Source organism: Acomys minous (assembly GCF_964271855.1).
Source record: "Acomys minous genome assembly, chromosome: 4".
Taxonomy (NCBI): Eukaryota; Metazoa; Chordata; class Mammalia; order Rodentia; family Muridae; genus Acomys; species Acomys minous.
The window spans coordinates 127,339,399-127,363,435 of record NC_140486.1 but is presented as its reverse complement, the minus strand read 5'-3'; the positions used below and the strand labels follow the sequence as shown (position 1 = coordinate 127,363,435).

Here is a 24,037-nt window from a genome sequence, read left to right as displayed (position 1 = left end):
TTTAGTTTTTTTTTTCCCCTAAAAAAATTCATGACGGTAACTTTTCAGAATTTTCATACTGTTGTCAAAATTCCAGAAACTATCCACAACTTTATTATAGTAAAAGAAAAGGGGCGACTAGAAAAGACAGTCAAAGCGTCAAAGGATAAATTAAAAGCCCAAGGTGGTGATACACACTTGTAATTGGAGCACTCTGAAGGTTGCTGAGGATCACAAAGATGCTGTCTAAAATATCTACAGCTGGAAACAGCACGGTGCATACTACAGCTGCTAGGAATTTCCAGAGATGATCAAACATCAAGAAGGCGGTGGGTTCCTCCCTCCACCGGTTTCACTATGGAAAATGTCTAGCGCATATAGAAGGACAAAGAACACTTGTTCTCCCGGCACGCAGCACCAACAGGCATCGTTTCTACCTCCCACTTGCTAGCATTCCGAAGTCGACTCCAGCTAGCCTTCATTTTACACGCCCCAAAGCAAAGGCTCGGGGGCTAAGGCACTTGGTGTTCTAGTTCACCATGTGACAGCCCTTTTGTCTTAAAGGATTCAACCAAAAAGGACTTTGAAAAAAGTAACTGCAATACCAGAGGAAGTGCTTGGCACAAACCTCGCAAGCGCCTTTAGGAGGGGCGCTTCCACTTGCAAGGCGGGGACTCAGCCTCCCTGAGACCCACCATTTAGGGACTGGACTGTTTCGGGTCCGCCCACCGGTCCCAGCAGCCCCCGCGCGCCCTCGTCTAGCCCCGGGCTCGTGAGCGCGCGCGCCGTGCGTCCTGGACTCGGTGCCGCGCGCGCTCCCGGCCTCCGGGCTCGTTCGTTCCGAGTGAGCCTAGAGAGGCCGGGACCGTAGAGCTGTGTATCCCGCCATGTTCTCCTTGGTGCTGCGGGCCAGGGCGGCCGGCCTCACCGCTCAGTGGGTAAGAGGCTCGGGGTGACCCCGGGGACTGTCGCCGCTAGTCGTCCGCTCGTCGTGCCTCCCTTAGCTTTGGTACCCGGAGACCCTAGGGCGCCGGACAGGTGTGCTGGCGGCGGCAGGGACGCCGCGGCCTTCGTCCTCGGAGACGCCGGGATGCTCCGCAGCTGCGGCGGCGGCGGCGGGTTGCGGGCCGGGAGATTCACACCCCCTAACTTAGTCAAGGTCAGGAAGGCGGTTGTCATTTGTCCTGGCGCGGAACCCGGCCCGGCCCCGCTTGGGCCCCACAGCGAAGGAAGGGGCTTGTTGTCTATCAGGCTTGGCAGGCTGGCTGCGCTGCGACAGAATTGGAAGCGTGCTGGAGAAGACGCTGATACACTTGGTGACGGCTGGCTGAGTTGCTTCAGGCCTAGATAGAGGTGACCAGCGTTTAGTGCAGTTGTTCATTCATTACAAGGAACGCTCCGCAGAAAATGCTAGCAAGTCACCGTGAAAGACTAGAACCATGAATAGCTGCCCTGACTAAAGAGCCGCCATTTTGTGTGGTCATTTGTGTTTCGGGTACATCTCAGACAGTCAAAGGAACTGAATTGAGGTTGAAACACGCAAGTGAACCTAAGAAATGCAGATTCCAGGGCCTGCGAGAGAGCTCAGCATGCAAAGGCCGGTGCCTCCAGGTGTCAGGACCAGAGTTCAATGCCCCGAACATTATAATGGAAGGACAGATCCACCCCGACAAATAGTCTTCTGACCTTGACGAGCATGACATGCGTCCGGAGAGTTCAGGGACACACAGTAAACAATGGCTCCTGTGATTAACTACAGGACAAGTACAGGAAAGAAAGCAGCTTTGTCTGGTTGGTTTTTATTTTCCCAACAGTAAAACAAAAATGAAGTTAGTTCTCAACAAAAGACAGTGTATATTAGCATAGAATCCATTCAGGGTCTTAGACCCGCGTTTTGAAGGGTAGCATCACCTTTTGTAGTTATATGACCTGGAGCATTTTAGTCTGTGTTTCTTCAAGGTGTGAAGTGGGGATATACCCATTTGCTCTTGGGTCTGTCAGTAATCGTTTGAAGTCTTTCTGTGGGTTATGCACTGCTAGGTCCAGGTAGCAGTATAGATTGGAATGTAGCACTTTTTTTTTTGTTTGTTTGGTTTTTCGAGACAGGGTTTCTCTGTGTTAGCCTTGGCTGTCCTAGACTCACTTTGTAGTCCAGGCTGGCCTCGAACTCACAGCGATATGCCTGCCTCTGCCTCCCGAGTACTGGGATTAAAGGCGTGCGCCACCACGCCCGGCATGTAGCACTTTTTTCTTACCCGCTCTTTTGAGACTAGGTCTCACCACGAAGCCCTTCCTGGCTGGCCGAGAGCCTGCTAAGTGTGCCATGCTAGCCTTGAACTTGTGTTGGGCCTCTGGCCTTGCCCCTTGAGTGCTGAGGGTACAGGTGTGAGCTGCCATGCCCTGCTGGAGTGTAATATAATAGGTGATAGTTGGTGGCAGTTTCCTGTTTAATAGCCTGGTTTTACTTTTTTTTTTTAAATGTTGGTGCAGTGTCTGCGTCACTACAAGTTAGAATTCCCGTTTTTGTGGATTTACATCATCTAAGTACATGAAGCAGTACATATGTACCTTACAGCAGGGTACATAGGATATGGTTAGTCACACTGACTTCTCAGCAACCAGGAGTCAGAGAAAGGAGGGTCAGGTGTAGGTTATCTTCATTTGTGTGGTGAGTTTGCAGTCAGCCTGGGCTGTATACGTTTCTGTCTATAAAGCATCCCCAACTCAAGTCCAAGGTGCCTGGAACAAGGCAGGAGTCTATTAGGTTTCTAGTGGAGGGGTCAGGGCTCTGCTCTGAGTGCATGCCTGTACAGGGTCCCCCGGCTTAGAGAGTGTCTTGTAGACAAGTCACATGAAAGATGATGAGAGACTCTACTCAGAAGGATGAAAAAGCGTCATAGGTAGCTTTTGTTTTTGAGGCACAAAGTAACAAAGGGGCTGTAGAAAGTGAAAAGCAGGATTTTGTTTTGTGGATGTGGCTTTTTTCTTTTGAGGCTGAGTTTCTTTTTTTTTTGTTTGTTTGTTTTGTTTTTTGAGACACGGTTTCTCTGTATGTAGCCTTGCTTGTCCTGGACCAGGCTGGCCTTGAACTCAAAGAGAGCCCACTGCCTCTGCTGGGAGCCACTACACCTTGCTGAGGCTGAGTTTCTTTCTCTTTCTTCCTTTTTTAAAGATTTATTTATTTATTATGTATACAGTGCTCTGTCTGCATGTACGCCTGCAGGCCAGAAGAGGGCATCAGATTACATTATGTTCATGAGCCACCATGTAGTTGCTGGGAATTGAACGCAGAACCTCTGGAAGGACAGTCAGGTGCTTAACCTCTGAGCTATCTCTCCAGCCCAAGGCTGAGTTTCTTTATGGAGCCTGGAATGAAGACCAGCCTGGCCTCAAACTCAGAGATTCTGCTTCTGAAGTACTGGGATTAAAGGTGGCATAGGCCGCCACACCTGGCCTGAAAAGCAGTTGAACAATTAAAAAAAAAAAAACTGTACAAAAAAATTTTTTTTCAAGATAGGGTTTTTCTGTGTAGCCTTGGCTGTCCTGGACTCCCTTTTGTAGACCAGGCTGGCCTTGAACTCATAGAGATCCACCTGCCTCCCCAAGTGCTGGGATTATGAGAGTGTGCCACCACACCCAGCTTTGTAACTGTTTTTTTCCTATAATTTCCATATATTTGGTGGGGATGAGGTGGGGACAGGGTCTTATGTAACCCAGACTGGCTTCAAGCTTTATACAGCTGGTGATGATGGCTTTGAACTCATCTTCCTCTTGCCTTTACCTTCCAAATGCTAGGATTACAGGTCTGTACTACCACAGACTGTCTTAATTACATGTGTGTGTGTGAGTTTGGACAGGCACTGATCTCCCTGTTGCTGGGGTTCTAGGTATTAGCCACCTGACATGAGTATTCAGGTCCTCTGAGAGAGAGGGAGGGAGGGAGGGGGATGAGAGAGGTGGGGACACAGCAAGTGTCCCTAAGCATCCTGTCCTCTCTAGCCCTTGTTTGCTTCTTGTGACAGGACTTCATGGTACTCTCGGTAATCTTGCAGTTGCTATGCAATTCACTAGTTAGTCCTGGCTGGCCTCTAACTTGCAGCATTCTGCCTTAGCCTCCCAAGTGCTGAATACATTTAAATCACTTGATTAGCAAGTGTTTCTATACTGTCATTTTTCTTTTTTTCTTTTTGGATTTTTGAGACAGGGTTTCTCAGTGTAGCCTTGGCTGTCCTGGACTCACTTTGTAGACCAGGCTGGGCTTGAACTCACAGTGATCTGCCTGCCTCTGCCTCCCAAGTGCTGGGATTAAAGGCGTGCGCCACCACGTCCGGCCTCATTTTTTCTTTTAATCTTATTTGTGTGTGTGTGGGCATGTGCCATGTTGGATGTAGAGCTCAGAGGAGCAGATTGTGAGTCAGTTCTCTCTTTTGACCTTGTGCACCTCAGGGATCAAACTCAGGTTAGTAGGCTTGGTCTGTGCTGGCTGAGTGAGCTTGCTGGCCCCTCTATACTGTCATAGTAATGCTAGACGGCCTTGCATTGGTGGGTGTTGTATAATTACATCTCTTTCAGAAACAGTGGGATATCAGAATGAACTTAATAAAAATCAAAATAGGAGTAAGGTCTTATTAAGAAAGTTCCTTTCCTGAGAGCAAGGTTGACCACATACATTTTTCTTTAGTTTTAAATTGTGTGTGTGTGTGTGTGTGTGTGTGTGTGTGTGTGTCTGTGTGTCTGTGTGTCTGTGTCTGTTTGTCTGTGTGTGTGTGTGTTGCAAGTGAGGACAGGTGCCTTCTAAGGGGAGAGTGTGTGTGGTGTGTGCAAGTGAGGGCAGGTGCTTTCTGAGGTGTGTGTGTGTGTGTGTGTGGTGTGGTGTGTAGGTGAGGGCAAGTGCCTTCTGAGGTGAGAGGGTTTGGGGCTCTTGAGCTGTAGCTGTAAGCTGTTGTGAGTTGCCTCTTGTTGGTGCTGAGAAACGAGTTCCTCTATTCTGGAAGGGAGCCAGATGTTGTAACGACTGAGCCATTTCTCCAGTTTCCCCATTACATTTTCCAAAGAAACTACCCCCTTATGCTACAGTTCTGCTTTGCTAACTGTGTGGCAACTCTTGTCTTTCACCTTATCACCTTTTTGCACCTTTAAAAGGTGCCTGTTCCTGGGGTAGAGCACTTGTCACTATTTGGGAGGCCCTTGATTTGAGCTCCTGCAGTGCAAATAAACATAGGCACAGAAGTTAGCAGTAGGTGTGAGTGTGAGACGGACAGACTCAGAATAGACTTTTGTGTTTTGGTAACAGCCGGTGGCTCCTGTAATGCAACTCAGCACAGCCCGCTGCTTCCAGTCTCTGCGCCCCCTCCCCAGGCTTCGACAATGGGCTTGGTGCTGCCACTCCACATGCCGCCCTCTGGGGAATAATTTAAATTGTGTCCTGGACATTGTGAATTTGAAGCTACATAGGTACTACATTCTAACTTCTTTAATAATGTCCATCCCCTGGTCATGAGTGGTAGACCAAACACTGGTTCTGTTCTTAGCCAGGCTGCTCAGAGTCATTATATGACTTCCTTTCCTGGGATTTCCACCTTGTCCATGCCTGAGGTTACACAGTTCCGATGGAAAGATAAGCCATTTAAGACTGCTTTCTGCCCCCCCCCCCCACCTTCTGCCTCTCTCCCTCCCTCTTTCTTTCCTTCTTTCCTCTTTTTTTTTTTTAAATTTCTCTGTGTAGTAGCCCTGGCTGTCCTAGACTCAATTTGTAGCCCAGGCTGGCCTTGAACTCAAGAGATCTGCCTGCCTTTGCCTCCCCAAGTGCTGGGATTACAGGTGTGCATCACTATGCCCAGCTTGCTCGCTCCTTCCTTCCTTCCTTCCTTCTTAGTTTTAGCTGCCTAGCTTAGGGCAGACTAGGGCTGCCTTTATGGTTTTTAGTTTTAGTTTTTAGACGAGGTCTCTCTGTGTTAGCCTTGGCTATCCTGCACTCGCTTTGTAGACCAGGCTGGCCTTGAACTCATAGCGATCCAATCCTCCTACCTCAGCCTTCCAAGTGCTGAGATTAAAGGTGTGTGCCACCATGCCTGGCCTGCCTTCATGCTAAAAGGAAAAAAGCCCCAAAAACCCAAAATTGATGTCTGTTTGGTTTTGGTTGGTATCTTCACCAAGTTTTGTTGTCGTAAATTCCTAGTTAATAATTGGTGGCTTGGCTTGGTGATACCTTCCTAGGTGTGCTACAAGTATGCCATCTTCAGTGGCTAGGTGTTGTGAAATAAAATGATTTTTCTGTTTTATTTCTTGTTTGTTTGTTTGTTTGTTTGTTTCTTTGTTTGTAGAACAGAGTCTCACTATGCTGCCTAGGCTGGCTTTAAACTTTGCCAGTCCTTTTAGCATACATACCTCTCAAGCGTGATTTTTTGGTTTCTTTGAGACAGGGTCTCTCTGTGCAGCCCTGGTTGGCCTGTTAGAGATGCTCAAACCTAACTTTACAAAGTCCCAGCAGACACAAAAGAAATGTTACCTTTTAGGCTAGGCATGTTGATACATGCCTCTAATCCAAGTGATCTCCGTGAGTTTGAGGCCAGCCTGGTCTACATAGCAGGTTCTAGGACTGCGAGGACTGCTTAATGACCTTGTCTTCAAAAAAAAAAAAAAAAAAAACCCAAGTGTGTGTGTCTGAAAATCCTAAACCCCAAAACATTTTACAGATTTTTTTTTCTCAATTTATGATGGGTTTACATACACTCCTACTTTGTTTTTGTTTGTTTGGTTTGGTTTGGTTTTTTGAAACAGGGTTTCTCTCTGTAGCCTTGGCTGTTCTGGACTCACTTTGTAGACCAGGCTGGCCTGGAACTCACAGAGATCCTCCTGCCTCTGAAATAGTATAGCTTGACAACATAGTGTCTTATAGAGTAGGGTGGTTCACCCTTTTATTTCATGGTTATTTGTTTGCCTGTGCATGCGCGCTCGCTCTCTCTCTCTCTCTCTCTCTCTCTCTCTCTCTCTCTCTCTCTGTCTGTGTGTGTGTGTGTGTAAATCTTTTCTGAAGTTGCCTGGGAAGATGGTTACATATGATGAATAACTTACTGATAAGTGCTCTAAGTATAGAGGATGTGCCACTGACTCTTGTAGTGACTGTAGAGGGTTAGGAGGAGGAAGCGGACGCTGCCTTAGGGATGAGTGGGAGGCATACAGTGCAGCAGTGCTGTGAGTGTAAGAAGGTGTGTGGACAAGGAGTGAAGAGCGTGGAAGGATGGAGAGGAAATAAGGGAGAGAGGAGGCTGAAGGGTCAGAAGGCCTTTGTATTACATAGCAATATTTGGATTTTATTCGGTAAGTGGTGAACAGTTAAGGCAGATACATCGCATGTTCAGATTGATTCCAGTGCTACCACCTTCAGTCCTCTGCCCGTTAGAACTTTAGTGAGAATCTCTAGGAGATGTGGAAAAGCATAAGCCAGTCGGGGAAGCATGTTATTGGTAGTGAGCTGTGGTGGAGGGAGAACTGGGAGGGAAGCAGGGCTGGGAAGGCAGTAGCAGGAATAACATTTACAAATTTTTCTGGTGCAAGACTTAGTGACTAGTAAGTGAGAGGAAATGCATACTGAAATAATTTCTCCAACCATAGCTTTAGGGTGTTGTCTATAAAGACTACTGCTAGCCTCATGTGATGGTCTCTACCTGTACTTTTGGCACTTGGAAGACTGACGTTAAAGTTTAGGCCAGCCTGGGCTATATCTAGTGAGACTAAAACAACAAAAGTAAGCCGGTCAGTGGGGGCACATACCTTTAGTCCCAGCGTGGGAGACAGAGGCAGGTGTACAAGAGAGGCACCCTACAGGATCCAACAGAAAATTGGAGAGCTGGGGCTAGTCAGAGTGGAGTGCTTGTGTAAAAATGGTGGCTTGGTTTGCTGTGCCTTGAATGAAAGGGCTGTTAGTGGCCTCAGCGTGGTGGATAATGGAAATACATTATTAGCATGAATAATTATGGGAATACCAGTGTCACTCCCATCCCCTTCCACTTCCTTTAAGTAAAAGGGGAATTTACATATTAATTCCAGCAGAGAGGAAGTAGATGTGTTGTTTGTTTGTTTATTTTTGTTTTTTAAGACAGGGTTTCTCTGTGTAGCCTTGGCTGTCCTGGACTCACTTTATAGACCAGGCTGGCATCGAACTTACAGCAATCTGCCTGCCTCTGCTGGGGTTAAAGGCATGGGCCACCATGCCCGCTGAAGTAGATGTTTTTCAACTATCTGAAAATATAATTGTATCAGAAGCAGTCACTGTAATTACAATGTAAAAACTGGTTACTTCCAAATGCAAGAAACTTACAATGACTCTTCTTTAAAATTGTCATAAACAAAAGACAATTTATCTGTCATGCTTTAAAATTTACTTTAAATCTGTCTTTCAGTTATAATTTTATCTTGTCTTCTAAGTAGTAACAATGCTTTAACTAAAATATTAGGAAGTTCTTTCTGAATAATGCCATTTATTATCTTAAAATAGCCCAATAAAAAGAAACCATTTAATAAACAAACAGGAGCTCCTGTCTTTAATCTTAGCACTTGGGCAGCAGAATCAGGCAGATCTCTGTGAGTTCTAGGCCAGCCTGGACAATTCTATGATAGTCAGGGCTACACAAAAAACCCTGTCTTGAAAAAACAAATGCCCCCCCAACCCCTCCTGGGGGTGCTTGTCTTTAATTCCAGCACTTGGGAGGCAGAGGCAGAAGAGGCAGATGGATTTCTGTGAGTTTGAGGCCAGCCTGGTCTACAAAGCGAGTCCAAGACAGCCAAGGCTACACAGAGAAACCCTGTCTTTTTTATAAAAAAAAAAAAGGTTGCATATTAGGAAGTGGCAAAGTAATATAAATTCTTACCTGGGAAACAAACAAAACCAGAAAGTCCTGAGTTTGTACTACTTAGCTTTTTTCCCCACCCTTTTTTTTTTTTAAATATTTATTTATTTATTTATTATTACATATACAGTGCTCTGCCTGCGTGTACAACTCCAGTCCAGAAGGGGGCAGCAGATCACATTATAGATGGTTGTGAGCCACCATGTGGTTGCTGGGAATTAAACTCAGGACCTTTGGAAGAGCAGACAGTGCTCTTAACCACTGAGCCATCTCTCCAGCCCTCCCCACCCTTCTTAATCATTGTGTCCTCGGTGATTTGCAATTAAAACATTATGAGAAAATGTGTCTAAATTCATGTGAATTTCCAGAGTTACTGGCCAGCAAGAATGTGCCTCAAAAATAGATTTTTCTAGAGTTTGGTGAGATAGTCCAGTTGTTGGGGCTGCTTGCCACCAAGACTGCCATCTTGAATGCTGTCCTTGAAGCCAACTTCTGTGAGTTGGCAGAGAAAAAAATAAGTAGATAAATGACTGCTAAAAAGACTTTCCAAATGAACACTTTTTTTTAAAAGTCAAAATTGTTTATTGGGATGGTCCCACTCACCATAAACAGCCAGGAGCTTTCAGAGCTGCTTCCTCCTATACACAGCGTCTTTCTGCCAGCCTTGCTTTTCCACCTCAGGCTGACAGGACAGTGGAGCAGCCAATACACAAGACGACCATGTGTGCATGGCTAAGGACCGTGGCGACTTTACAGTACCCTGGGCATCTCACATAAAGTAGGAAGTGGGCTCTGCAGCAGGTGCTCCTTGTGCTTCCTCTCCTCTTCTGGAGGGGAGGAAGGAGAGCTTCTGCAAGAGGTGTGTTGTACTAGGAAAAGCTAACGAACAGCTTTTAGAAATTACTTCTGTATTTATTTTAAAGATTTATTCTATGTGTATGAGTGTTTTGCCTACGTGTGTATGTTCACTGAATGTGTACTTGTGCCCCAGAAGCCAGAAGAGGGTACTGGTTGCCCTGGAAGTGGAGTTAGAGACAATTACAAGCTACCCATGTGGGTGCTGGGAATCAAACTTCAGTCTTCTGCAAAAGAAAGTGCTCTTAACCACTGAGCCATCTCTCCAACTCCTCTGTATTTATTTTAAATAAAATATGTGCATGAAACATTCTGAGTAAATAAAAAAGGGATCAAATACTGACCAAAAAAACTTGATGAATTTCATTTGTGAATGTTTTACTTTAAATCAATCTTTTTCAATTTGTGTGTCAGCGTTAAGTAGGAATATGAAAAATAGAGAAAAATTTATGAGCCCTTAAAATAAAAATGATGGTGACAATTATTTATCGCATTGTTTGTTTGTTTGTTTGTTTGTTTTTTGAGACAGTGTTTCTCTGTGTAGCCCTGGCTGTCTTGGAACTCTCTTTGTAGACCAGGCTGGCCTCCAACTCAAAGCAGTCCGCCTGTCTCTGCCTCCCAAGTGCTGGGATTAAAGGCTTGTGCCACTATGACTAGTGGCATTCAATTTCTTTATTAGTGTCTATATTTGTTATAATAGGGATGAAAGTCTGGTGGATTTTTGTTTTTTTGTTTGTTTTGTTTTTTGTTGTTGTTGTTTTTTGGTTTTTCAAGGTAGGGTTTCTCTGTGTAGCCTTGGCTGTCCTGGACTCACTCATAGCTCATAGCTATCCACCTGCCTTGGGAGTGCTGGGATTAAAGGCCTGCGCCACCATACCCCACCTGTTTTTGTTTTGTTTTTAAGTTTATTTTGTTGTAATTTATGTGTGAGTGTTTTGCCTGTGTGTATGTCTGTACACCATGCTGCTGCCTGAGGTCATCAGAAGAGGGTCCCTAGGGCTGGAGGTGCAGACAGTTGTGAGCCAGCATGTGGGGGCTGGGAATTGAAACTGGGTCCTCTGGAAGAGCAGCCAGGGTTCTTAACTGCTGAACCATCTCTCCAGGCCCATTTATGCCTTTAAAAAAGAATTCTTGATTATTTCTGGATGTAATTGTGGCATTGATATTTTTTTCCTGTATCATTTTTATGAAGATAAACAGCCACTTGGTACTCTAATATGGAGACTTTGTTCATTTAAAACTTCCCTTTGGGTGGTGAGGTAGCTCAGCAGGCAAAAACTTGCTACAAAAGCCTCAGGAGGCAGAGGCAAGCAGGTCTGTGTGAGTTTGAGGCCAGCCTGGCCTACATAGCAAGTTCCAGGACAGCCAAGGCTCTGTTAAACATACTCTATCTAGAAAAAAACCAAAAAAGAAAAAAAAATATAAATTCTTCAAGGTTTTCCATAAGTCATAGCGGTTTGCTTCCCTAAAAGGCTTGTGTGAGTGTTTGCCTAACGCATCAGCAAGCCTGTTTCTCCCATGCTCTCAACAAAGTGGAATGCTACCCTAAAAAAAAACAAACCCAAACCGAAAACCTTTCCTAATTTAAGCTGGTGTTAAATTGCATGCTTTTAATTGCTAGTAAGTTTTCAAGTGTTCATGATCTTTATTAATTTCCCTCATTGACTTTACACACTTAAGATCTTTTCTGGGTGTTATCCTTTTATCACTAGAAGTGTGTAAGGCTTAGCAGTTGGCAGATGATGACAGAGGGGAAGGATGTAAAGGAAAGAACAGAGCAGTAGGCGCTGAGCCCAGAGGACAGTGACCTTCAAGGCGTGACGAGCGGGTAAGGGAGTGAGGATGGAAGGCTCGAGGCTGAAGCCATTACACGCTTTCTCTAAAGTTACCTGCTGTTTGTTGGCTTTTCGTTTTTCAAGACAAGGTTTCTCTGTGTAGCCTTGGCTGTCCTAGACTCACTTTGTAGACCAGGCTGGCCTCAGATTCACAGAGATCCACCTACCTTGCCTTCGGGCATGCGCCACTACTCCCTAGCTAAAATGAACTATTTCTACATTATTACAAAACAAGTATTTTCTCTCAGTGTTTACTTAAGTAATTCTCTGTTATTCCAAATTGTTTTTATATTTTATTGTCTCTTCAGCTAAAGTGACTGTAGTTTTTGAGTTTTTTGTTTTGTTTTTTTCCTAGACAGGGTTTCTCTGTGTAGCCTTGGTTGTCCTGACCTCACTTTGTAGACCAGGCTACCCTTGAACTCACAGAGATCCGCCGGCCTCTGCCTCCCAAGTGCTAGGATTAAAGGTGTGCACTACCACCGCCCGGCCTGCAGTGCTCTTTTATAAAGCTTAGCATCATTAACATCACAGCCTTGACTATGTTGTTTTTTTAAAATTATATATTTAAAAGAAAAAAAGTGTATAGAAATGCTGTTTATCCACTACCTGCCTAACAGTGGGTGGTGGTGGTGGTGAGGAGGACACAGATAAGGCAAAGCCGCTCTGGGGACCTCTGGTTGTGTGCTATACTTTTAGCTACATAAAACCAATAGTATTCACACTGTATGTTTCCTAACTGAAGCAGGGTGTGCTATGGAAATGTATTTCTACAGCTTTGATCTTTGGTAAGTTAAGGGTGTTGTTGCATCCTCCCACTTGCACTTGGCCTCTTTGATAGCCAGTTGTATGCTGGGTCTAACTCGGTGCCCTGGTATTTGTGGTTCCCAGAGTGCAGAAGTGGTAGGATTTAGAACAGTGGTTTAATTGTGTAGGGAAGTCATGAGATGAGGAGAGGGACAAGAGAGCAACATTTGTCAGATTTTGCACCTTGTAAGTCTGCATAGCACTAGAAGCAATAAGGTGTGTGGCTGCAGCTCCTGAACTAATTAGTGAAGAATTGGGAAGGCGGGCAACCTAGTCACACCTCCTATAATCAGTCCAGTACCAGGGTGGCTGAGGCAGAAAGAAAAGCTTAAAGGCCAGCTTGCGCTACATAGGGAGACCCTATCAAACATTTTTAGAAGAGTATACTGCTGTGACAGTTTGTGCATAGCTAGGGCCAGGTGTGGCAGAACAAACCTTCAATTTTGGGAGGCAGAGGCAGGTTATTTCTATAAGGGCAGCCTGGTCTACAGGACAGTCCATGATAGCAGGACTGCACAGGGAGACTCTGTCTCAAGCAAACAAAACCTCACCATATGAAGAAGCTGAGACCTCATCAGCTTAGACAACAGAACAGACAGCCAGTCAGTTCTGAGTTGCATGTGACCTAGTATGTGTAGAAGTGTGCGTGGCACACACCTGTGCTTAGCTCTGGCTTGGGTTTTGGCAGCTCTTCCACTGCTCCCACAGGTGAGGGGATAGTGTGCCTGTTTGCATGTTTCCTGACACTTGTGAAAAGAAGGGCAAAAGGTGAAGGCTCTCCTAAGATGATGCCTGAGATAACTCCATTCCCTTGATTTAAGTTACAACTCTTAAAATATTTCTTCATGAAAAATTTCAAAAATGTATGATTAAGTTTTCTTAACATTTTAAACTTTAGGGACGACATGTAAGGACTCTGCATAAGACAACAGTGCAACATAGTGCTGGAGGAGCCTTATTTGTGGTAAGCAGTTAGAATTTCTCGTAATGGAGAGACTTGGGAATTTGAGAACAGAGGTTAAGAGGACTTGCTTACTGTTCTTGCAAAGGACTCAGGCTTGGTTCCCAGCCGCTCACATGGCACCTCACAGCTGCCTCTAACTCTAGTCCCTAAGGGTTCAACACCATCTTCTGATCTGTGGCTCTTGCATGTACACAGTGCACATATATGTTCTCAATCACGCTCATACATAAAGTTAAAATGTTTAAAGTTTTTGAATTCTTTCTAGTGCTGGAGGCTTGGACCCACACCCTACATTTAGATTTTTTTTTTTTTTTTTTTGAGACACAGTTTCTCTTTGTAGCCTTGGCTGTCCTGGACTCGCATTGTAGACCAGGCTGGCCTTGAACTCACAGGGATCTACCTGCCTCTGCCTCCTGAGTGCTGGGATTAAAGGCGTGCGCCACCACACCCAGCTTAGAATTTTTATATAAAAATTTTATTGGTATATATGTCTACATGTGGTACAGGTACTCCTAGAGGCCAGAAGGGACCATTGGATACCTTGGACGTGGAGTTACGGGGAGTTTTAAGTTTCCCAATGTGGGATGCTGGAAACTGTACTCTGCTTCTCTGCATTAGCAGCAACCTTTTTTTTTTGTTTGTTTGTCTTTTTGAGATGGTTTCTCAGTATAACAGAGCCTTGGCTGTCCTGGAACTTGCTCTGTAGACCAGGCTGGCCTCAAAGTCAGAGATTTGCCTGCAATGGCTGGGATGAAAGGTGTGCACCACCATGCGCAGCAACTGCAAGCATTTTTTTTTTTCTTTTTTCTTTTTCACAACAGGGTTTCTCTTGTAGTCCTGGCTCTCCTTGGTTTGTAGGCCAGACTGGCCTCAAACTCACAGTGATCTGCCTGCCTCTGCCTCCCAAGAGTGCTGGGATTACAGGTGTGCACCACCATGCCTGGCTATCTTTTTTTGGGGGGGAGGGGTTGTTTTTGGTGTGTATGTGTGTGTAAAGCCCTGACTGTCCTGTAGACAGCCTGAGTGGGTTAAAGGCACGTGCCACCATGCCCAGTTACTGCTTAATCTTTAAGGGCAGGCTTTGATACTATTCTAAATTTTTTAGTTCTGCTAACTTTACTTTGGTAAACAGTCAACAGATATGTATTTTTAGTCCTTCTTGCTACAAAGATAGAGCGATGAAATTAAAGTAGAGATTAAATGAGCAGCACAGTATTATGTAACGTACAGTAGTATTTACATTACAGGGGAGATGTTGATAATTTTGGAAAAAACTCTTGTGTTTTGGTATAGCACAGAGATACTCCTGAGAATAACCCAGATACTCCATTCGATTTCACACCAGAAAACTATAAGGTATGTCTAATAACAATATAATTAGTTTATCAAGTATGCAGTGCTTTCATATGTGCAAAACAGGCACTTTTCCTTTTACAGAGGATAGAGGCAATAGTGAAAAACTACCCTGAAGGGCATAAATCAGCAGCTGTTCTTCCAGTCCTGGATCTAGCGCAGAGACAGAATGGATGGCTGCCCATCTCCGCTATGAACAAGGTACTGAATTCACTTTGCCTCGGGAAAGAGAAGAGATGGTATGTGATAACTTCATTTTAGTCATACGTACACATAGATAGGGATGGATAATAGACGTCCTCCTTAGTGTGTCAGTTCCCTTAATACAGCTTCCATTCTTGTGGGAAGTAGGCATCAGTGTGAAAGACATCTTTTTCTCTCCCCACACCCTTTTAGAAATGGGAAATGATCATAATAAAAGATCTCAAGTGTATATAATTTAGTATCAAGTTGTTTTAAAAATTAATACACTAAAATTACAGGGGCAAAAAATCACTTAACAAATGTAATCTCTTAATATTTTTATATCTTTGGTTCTAGTCTTTTAATGAAAGTCAGTATTTAATATGTGGTATGTATGACATTTGGTTACTGCAGAGCTGCCGTTTTAAACAGTTAAGACTCATGCTGTCTTCCTAAACAGCGTCTGCCTGCCACCCTTAGCCCAGTCTACTCTTGAGCTTTTGCCAGGCCTCCCGCCTCAGCTCCCAAGCACTAAGATTGCAAATGTGAGGATTGTTTTCAAATAGTTTCAGCAGTAATCTAAAGTTCAGATTTGCTTATATCCTGTGAGTACAGTAATTGCATTCATGCAACAGCACAACATACACTTACAGAGTGCTGTGTAAAGAACAGCGCACTGTGTTTGCTGCTTGACCCGCCGTCATAGATCTGCCACTGTAGTTTGCTCACCTCGCCCTTTTCTAAACCTCATCTGGTTATACTGTTAAGGTGGACGATCACAAAAAGAAACAAGACAAAGATACCACCTTTATTGGGAGAATAGGAATAGACTTTAATAATCACAAATGCAGATTTCAGGTTGTGTTGCTTGTTCTGTGTACATACCTCACTAATACTGACAGATTCTGCAAAGCTTTATTTAACTAAATACCTTCCTTAGTAAACACAAGGGTTAGTTTTCTTCCTAAACCTTGCTGTGACTTGGTATGTAGCATTGCCTACCAACTCCAAAGCCATGGGTTCAATTTTAGGACTAAGAAAGAAAGAGAAAACAAAAAATACTATGCTATATAATGCTTGTGAAAAAATGCTTTATTTGAAATTAACCTTAGTTTTAAAAAATTGAACTTCTGGGCCTGGAGAGATGGTGTAGAGGATAAGAGCACTAAGTGCTCCTCCAGAGGTCCTGAGTTCAATTCCCAGCAACCACATGGAGGCTCACAAACATCTATAATGTGACCTAATGCCCTGTTCTGGTGTGCAGGCAGAGCACTGTATACATAATAAATCTTTTAAATAATTGTGAACTTCTGTGTATGACGTGTGTGTGGACATGTGCATGCCACAGTATGTGTGAAGGTCAGAGGGCAGTCCTGTGGAGTGTGGAGTTGGTTCTGTGAGTTCAGTCTTTTTTTTTTTTTTTTTAAGATTTATTTAACATATGAGTGTTCTATCTGCATGTACACCTGTAGGCCAGAAGAGAGCATCAAATCACATTATAAGTGGTTGTGAGCCACCATGTGGTTGCTGTGAATTGAACTCAGGACCTTTGGAAGAGCAGCCAGTGTTCTTAACCTCTGAGCTGCCTCTCCAGCCCTTGGTTCAGTCCTTATGTGAGTCCCAGGGATCAAACTTAGCTCTTCAGACTTCTGTAGTAAGCAAGCTCTTTTATTTGCCAAGACTTCTTTCCGGGACATACATTTGTATTTTTAATAATGAGAAATCTCTTGTCATGTTGAATAGTAAGCCTACAGAGAAAACTAAAACAAGTAGCAGTGTGAGAGCATTTAGAACATATTGTGCTATTTAGAGTAGGGGACATTACGCTTCATGTAACAAACATTGTGATCATCTTCTTTAATGTTTTAGGTGGCAGAAGTTTTACAAGTACCTCCTATGAGAGTATATGAAGTAGCAACTTTTTATACAATGTATAATCGAAAGCCAGTTGGAAAGTACCATATTCAGGTCTGCACTACTACACCTTGCATGCTTCGAGATTCTGACAGTATATTAAAGACCCTTCAGAGAAAGCTCGGTATGCAATACTTCATTTCTTTTGTTAACAATACCAAGATTAGCCTGGAATGCAGTGAGGCACAGCCTTAATCCCCCAGCACTTGGGAGCCAGGGAGGTGGCTCTGCAAAGCAGCTTCCAGGACAGCCAGGGCTTCACCAAGAAACCCTGTCTTGAAAATTCTCCCCACACCCCACCCCAACAACAAACAAACAAAAACACCAAGATTGTCTAATAGGTTATGGTGGTACACACCTATAATCTCAGCACTTGGGATGTTGAGTTCTAGGTTAGCCTAGGCTATAGAGTGAGTTTTAAGCCAGCCTCGACTACACATTAAGAACCTGTCTCAATAGCTTCATCTCTGTACACTTTCAGCCTTCCAAATAAAATTATCTCTTTAGATCTGACATTTTCTACCTAAAAATTTCAACATCAATTTATTCTATTTGGTTTGTAGTTTCTCAGTACTTAAAAAGTATTATTTGCTTATTTTTCTTTTTTCTTTTTGTTGTTTGAGACAGGGTTTCTTGGTGTATCCCTGGTCATTTTAAACTCATTTTGTAGACCAGGCTGTCTCAAACTCACAGAGTGCTCTGCCTCCCGAGTGCTGGGATTAAAGTTGTGTCCCATCACCACTGGGCACTTGTATTTCTTTATAGTTTGTGTATATCTAATTCTCAGCCTCAAGTCTGAGCCTTTAATCTATGTTAGTCATTAAGTACGTTTGTAAAGCTTCTAGGAATATTATCTCATATGTTAGCACATGTCACATAAAAATGACTGTGTGTGGGCTAGAGAGATGGCTCAGGCTAAAGGCAGTACTGCTTTTCCAGAGTCCTGGAGCTTAGTTCCTACCCAGTATCTGTGTTGTCTGTGTACAGCCACCTGTAACTCTCGTTCCCGGGGGACCAGGCATTTCTTGGGGCTCCTGCACTTACACGCACAGATCTCTCACATACTTTTTTAAATGTCCGTATACTTTTTTAGAGAAGCCATGGGATAAGTAATAGCATAGTAGGAATATTTCACAATAAGGGAAATTTTAAATAAATGTAATTATAGCATATTTACAAAATATATGATTACTTTCCATACAAAACTGCCATTGCTGTTTTTATTGTGTTCTTGAGACAAGGTTTCTCTATATAGCCCTGCTCTGCTCTATATAGTACTTGCTCTGCAGATCAGATTGGCCTTGAATGCAGAACGCAGAGATTCGCCAGCCTCAGCCTCCTGAGTGCTGGGATTAAAGGCTTGTGCCAGCACTGCCTGCCTGTATTTTTACCTATATGAAGTTAAAGTATCTTTTAATTTTCCTTCTTCTACTGAGGAAACACAGGCTTAATACTAGAGGCAAGTATATTTAACACTGACTCGCATTCTCAGTTAATTCTTTAACTTATTTTGAGATAGGGTCTTACTGAGTTGACCAAGCTGACTTGCTTGCAGTCCTCTGACCTCAGTCTCTCAAGTAGCTGGCCTTTGACATTGATTGTGGCTTTAAAAAATAAAGGATGTTTGGGCAATACTGAAGTATATAAGGCAGGAAGCTCAATCTGCCTAAATACACCTCTAAGGTATAGACTGGTACTGCTTGGTATATTAGTTACAGGTCTTACATCCTTTATTATTTTGCCTATAAATATAATTATATCTGTACTTTCGTTATGTGCTGTAAGTTTGGGTACTTTTTCACATAGCATACATTGTCCTCATTGTTCAGCTATGATAGACAGAGTACTCCAGTACTTCATGTACACACACCTTTGCATGTCTTATGTTGTGTATTAAGGTTGCTGAGTCACATTTGCTGTGTTTTGCCAATGCCTTTCCTTAAGTGTGTGAGAACTCATTTTCCTTATCTCCTTAGTAATCTTTGATCTCCAATTTTCTGAATCTTTCCCAATCTAATGGTGTAACCTCGCTATTAGCAGTCCAATTAGTTACTTGTTTTCTTCCAGACAGGGTTTCTCTGTAGACCAAGCTGGCCTTTAACTCACAGGGATCCACCTGCCTCTACCTCCAGAGTGCTAGGATTAAAGGTGTATGCCAAGCTTGTTTTGTTTTGTCTTTGAGACAGGGTTTCTCTCTGTAGCCTGGCTGTCCTGGAAATCACTCTCTATACAAGGCTGGCATCGAACTCACAGAGATCTGCTTGCCTCTGCCTCCTAAGTGCTGGGATTAAAGGTGTGCGCCACCACTGGCTTGAGGACAATTTTATTAGTTTAAAAGAAAAACCCCAAAGCAGGTGAGCGGTACTGTCTACAGCTGCCTGTAGGAATGAGATAGAGAAGAGGTAGAGAGCCATGCTGTCTGAGGTGGGCTTGGAGGTCAGCCATGTGGCAGACAAGCAGCTGGTAGTGGGGAAGTAGTTCAGTCTTAGCAATAACAAAGTGAATGAAAGCTTTAAATTGGTTGCCAGATTTTTTACTGATTTTAAAGGAGTCTACTCAGGAGATAGCTTGAAGCTAGGCCAAGTGGCTTTTGCCTATAATCCCTGAACTCTGGAACCTAAGCCAGGCAGGTTGTAATAAGTTAGAGGCCAGGCCTGAGCTTCAGTGTGAGGCCCTGTCTCAAAGTCAAAGACAAAAACCCCTGAACTAGACAATAAGAAAAAAAAAAAAGATGGAAGAGTATTTTGTTTATTTGTTTCTTGTTTTTTTCGAGACAGGGTTTCTCTGTGTAGCCTTGGCTGTCCTGGACTCACCTGTAAACCAGGCTGGCCTTGAACTCACAGCGATCCACCTGCCTCTGCCCACTGAGTGCTGGGATTAAAGGCATGCGCTACCATGCCCAGCTTAGCTCTTTTCATTTTCACAGAGGATTAATGCACATCTATATTTTTATATACCTCTAAACATATTTTGATATTGTTGTTTTTCTTAAATAGCTTTTAAGTTATTTATATTTTTTATAACGATCATTTATATCTTTAGGAATAAAGGTTGGAGAGACCACACCTGACAAGCTTTTCACTCTGATAGAAGTGGAATGTTTAGGGGCCTGTGTAAATGCACCAATGGTTCAAATAAATGACAACTACTATGTGAGTACCCAACTTCATGTAAGCAAAGGTTCTGTATTTCTTATTTAAAACATTTCATGTGCACAAATGTTCTTGAGTTACTACTCATTTAGAAGAAACTATTAGTATAAGTATCTATAAGATATTAAAAGAATTATCTTTAAACATCTTGGCATTTTTTTCTATAGGATATGAATTGAGTTTTAAATTTTGACAAATTTAGAAGAAACCAAGATGAAATAGCAATACTTTAGGGCATCTACTTGGATAATATTGTCTATCTTTAACATTATTTGCAGAAGAAATTGTACATATAAGCACCTCAAATCTTTTCTCTCTAGATACTATCATAAATTTAATGTGTATTCTTTCTACAGATGTTTTAAAGCTTTTTCTGTATAGTTTATATCTGTAGTAATATCATTGCTTGCCTTAAATTTTTTTATATAGATGAAATGTATGACATACTATTATTGCCTTATCTGTATCTCACAAGTTTTTTTCCTCGAGGCAGGGTCTCTGTGCAGCCTTGGCTGTCCTGGACTTGCTTTGTAGACCAGGCTGGCCTCGAACTGACTGTGGTCCTCCTGCCTCTGCCTCCCTGAGTGCTGGGGTTACAGGTGTGCACTGCACGCCCAGCTTTGTTTTTAAGTTTGTTTGTTTACCTTTGTCTTTATCTTTGACCTGTATAAGTTTTCTGGAGGTGTTCCTTTTTTTTTTTTTTTTTAAAGTTTTTTCTGAGTCAAGGTTTCTTTGTGTAACAGTCTTGGGTGTCCTAGACTTGCTTTGTAGACCAGGCTGGCCTTAAACTCAGAGATCTACCTACCTCTGCCTCCCAGGTTCTGGGATTAAAGGTGTGCGCCACCACGCTCTGCCCTCAGTTTATATTTTTCTTTCTTTCTTTTTTCTTTTTTTGTTTTGTTTTTGTTTTTTGCTTTTTGAGAGAGGGTTTCTTGTTCTTTGGTACTTTTCTATTTCGTGTGTTATTATTGTCTTAGTCACTGTTCTTATTGATGTGAAGAGACGCCATGACTGGGCAACTCTTATGCTAAAGAAAGCATTTAGTTGGGGCCCTGTTAAGGTTTCAGAGGTTTTGTCCATATCACCAGGACAAGCAGCAGGTAACAAGCAGGGAAGGAGAGGCAGTTGAAAGCAGTGAGAGACACTGGGCTTGCGTGAGCTTTTGAAACCTTCAAGCTCACTGCCAGTGACACACTTTCTTCAGCAAGGCCACATCTAATTCTTTTAAGTGCTGCTACTCCCTGGTTACTAAGCATTCAGATAGATGGGCCTATGGGGGCCACTCTCACTCAGACCATCCCACAAACAAGTTCAAATTGAGTTCTCAGTAAGGGCACTCGAGAGAGTAACTCCTCTGAGATGACTAGGTTAAGTAGTGGTGAGGCCAGAAGTCAATGAGCTTTAGCTCCTGATGTATGCTGGAGTTACTCACTGGAGGGATCTCGGTGGTAATAGATGAGTTAACTTTAAGGACTTAGGTTCTGTTTTTTTACAGCAGTTCGTTGATGGCTTCAATTTCTCTTTAGGAGGATCTGACACCAAAGGATATTGAAGAGATTATTGATGAACTCAGAGCTGGGAAAGTTCCAAAACCTGGGCCAAGGTATACTTTTATTTCTATATATAAACTCTGGTGGCATCATCTATCTATCTAAAAATTGTAAGATAAATTACACAGAGAAATCCTGTCTCAACCCTCCCCCCCTAAAAAAAAAAATGTAAGATAAGGCTGGGGAGATGGGTAGGTGCTTAGATTCCCAGAACATATGTAAAAGCTGAGTGGGCTGGTAGCTTGGCTGCAGTCCCAGCGTTGGGAAGAACAGATAGGGAGTCCCCTGAGCAAGGCAGCTACCAGACTAGCTGAAACAGCAAGCGCACAGCTCAGGGGAGGCAGTGCCTTCAGACATAAGGTAGACAGCAATAGAGGCAGACCACACCATGTACCCCACACAGACACAGGTGCAACATGCTTACATACACTTCATACACAGATGTGGACCTCTCAGCTATCAACATTATACTGAAAGAGAATCTTGTACAAATAGAAGTCTGTTTGTTGCTTAGAATCATGTTGCTAGAAGACTGATCAGAAATTAGCCTCCCGCTTATTTCCACCTAAAGATCCAATACAGGATTTTTAAAAATTATTGTATTCTCAGCTGGGCATGGTGGTGCACACCTATTATCCCAGCAACTCAGGAAACAGAGGCAGGTGGATCTCTGTGAATTCAAGGCCAGCCTGAACTACGAAGTGAGTCCAGGATAGCCAAGGCTACACAGAGAAATCTGTTTCAAAATAAATAAATAAATAAATAAATAAATAAATAAATAAATAAATTTCATGTTTAGGGCTGAAGAGGTGGCTCAGTGGTTAAGGGAACTGGCTGCTCTTCCAAAGGTCCTGAGTTCAATTTGCAGCAACCACATGGTGGCTCACAACAATATAGAATGAGAAATGGCGCCCTCTTCTGGGCTGCAGGTGTACATGCAGGTGGAATACTCTATACACAATAAAAATCTTAAAAAAAAATTTTTTTTTCATGTTTAATGTATATGTGGAGGTCAGAGGACAATTTTGTGGAGTTGGTTCTCTCCTCCAGGTTTTGAACTTGGGTTACCAGCCTTTTGCAGCCATCACTTTTTCCTACTGAGCCATGTCATACAAGATAATCTTTATTATTGTTGGCTTTGTTTTTTTCCCTAATACAAACTCATTTAATTACCTCTTCTAAATAATACTTATTGTTTGAAATGACTATCTTGTGTTCTTCCTATTTTTTGTCTTATTCAATATAACAGACCTTTAGTTTTGCTTGTGTACCATAGTTTGGTCTCTCTGTGAGATTTCTAGTTGCCTTGTGAATTCACTGTGATGCTTCAAACTAACTGTAGTGCAGTCATATGGCACATAGTAACATTTAATCAGCAGTGGACTGAACACAATGATAGCCCCGTAAGATTGCATTAAAGCTGAAAAGGGGCCTTTTACTATTATTTGGAGACAGGGTCTTACTATGTAGCCTGGAACTCACTATACAGACCAGGTTAGCAACTCACAGAGCTCTACCTCCTGCTGCCTGTGGAATACAGGGAGTAAAGGTGTGTACCACCATACCTGGCCAATTTTTTTTTTTTTTTAAGTAAAATGTTACAGCTGTTAACCACTAATAATCTTACTTGCTTTTCTTTTCAGGAGTGGCCGCTTCTGTTGTGAGCCAGCTGGAGGCCTTACTTCTCTGACTGAACCACCTAAAGGACCTGGCTTTGGTGTGCAAGCAGGGCTTTAACCTACTGTCGACTGTAAAATGTCACTCACTGGAGAAATAAACTATGAACTTATCTACATAAGCTTTATACTGTTTGTTTGTTCTCACCTGTACATCTTGGAAGTAATCTAGCAACTTACAGCTGTTAGATATTATGTCCAAACAGCAGAACCATATCTTAGTCTACCTGTGAAGACTGTTATTATGACATAAGCAAGCTAAGAGTCACTCGCGTGTCACCTATTCACAGTGCCACACCATTTTTATTACTAGTAGGTTATTGTAAGTAAAAGTTCTGCAAAACTTCAAATACATTTTTCCTTTCCATCTCTAGGTATAGCCACATTGTTAAATTTTTATAAAGTTTGTCAGTAAACATACAGTTGTTGCTGTGTTTCTAACTAGTAAGGCCTTACTACCAGTAATAAGGCTAAGAGGCTGTCTCTGTGTTTATGTTCTTTGAGGCAAGGTTCCATTCTGTAGCCCTGGTTCTGTGTTTACCAGGCTGGCCTTCAACTCAGGGTAGTTTTGCTTCTACCTTCCAGTAAAAGCATTACTTATAAAAGTTAAAGCTATCTTTGGATTTATTTACCGGTTCTCACTGTACAAACTAGGCTGGACTAGAAGTCTTGTCCTTGCCTCCTGTGTGCTGGGACTAAAGGTATTCGGCCACTAAACCTGGCCTTTAGCTGTGTAGTTTGGTTTTTTGGGGGGCAGCGTGTGACTACCTTCGGCTATATTCTTAAACATACACAAGAAATAACTGGTGGAGCTGGTTATTATGTGTTTTAAAGAGGGACAACATATGTTTGCATGAATAAGACTATTACATTCAACTCAAGAAAGGAGGCAATAGTACAGTGCTTCTGAGAACTCAGGAGGA

The 24,037-nt window shown here is 42.9% G+C and overlaps 1 protein-coding gene across 2 annotated transcripts; it reads left to right on the top strand.

Moving 5' to 3' along the window:
• The first annotated feature begins 758 nt into the window (after positions 1-758).
• NDUFV2 (NADH:ubiquinone oxidoreductase core subunit V2) lies at positions 759-23,236 on the top strand. 2 transcript variants are annotated; one of them, XM_084778177.1, is made up of 8 exons: positions 759-917; positions 13,221-13,286; positions 14,580-14,642; positions 14,724-14,840; positions 16,692-16,860; positions 19,779-19,888; positions 21,415-21,491; positions 23,082-23,236. In XM_084778177.1, exons 1-8 carry the CDS (start codon positions 867-869, stop codon positions 23,173-23,175), a joined length of 747 nt encoding a protein of 248 aa, XP_084634303.1. In that variant the 5' UTR covers positions 759-866; the 3' UTR covers positions 23,176-23,236. The 2 variants fall into 2 exon arrangements, with proteins under 2 accessions (XP_084634303.1, XP_084634304.1); XM_084778178.1 differs by lacking the exon at positions 13,221-13,286 and having other exon boundaries at positions 760-917.
• Positions 23,237-24,037: the final 801 nt, after the last annotated feature.

Excerpts from the sequence above, each read along its gene's own strand:
- NDUFV2 (XM_084778177.1), top strand. The coding sequence starts at position 867 with ATGTTCTCCTTGGTGCTGCGGGCCAGGGCGGCCGGCCTCACCGCTCAG. Across the intron at positions 14,841-16,691 it reads CCATCTCCGCTATGAACAAG|GTGGCAGAAGTTTTACAAGT; the intron begins GTACTGAATTCA and ends TTAATGTTTTAG. Across the intron at positions 16,861-19,778 it reads GACCCTTCAGAGAAAGCTCG|GAATAAAGGTTGGAGAGACC; the intron begins GTATGCAATACT and ends TTATATCTTTAG.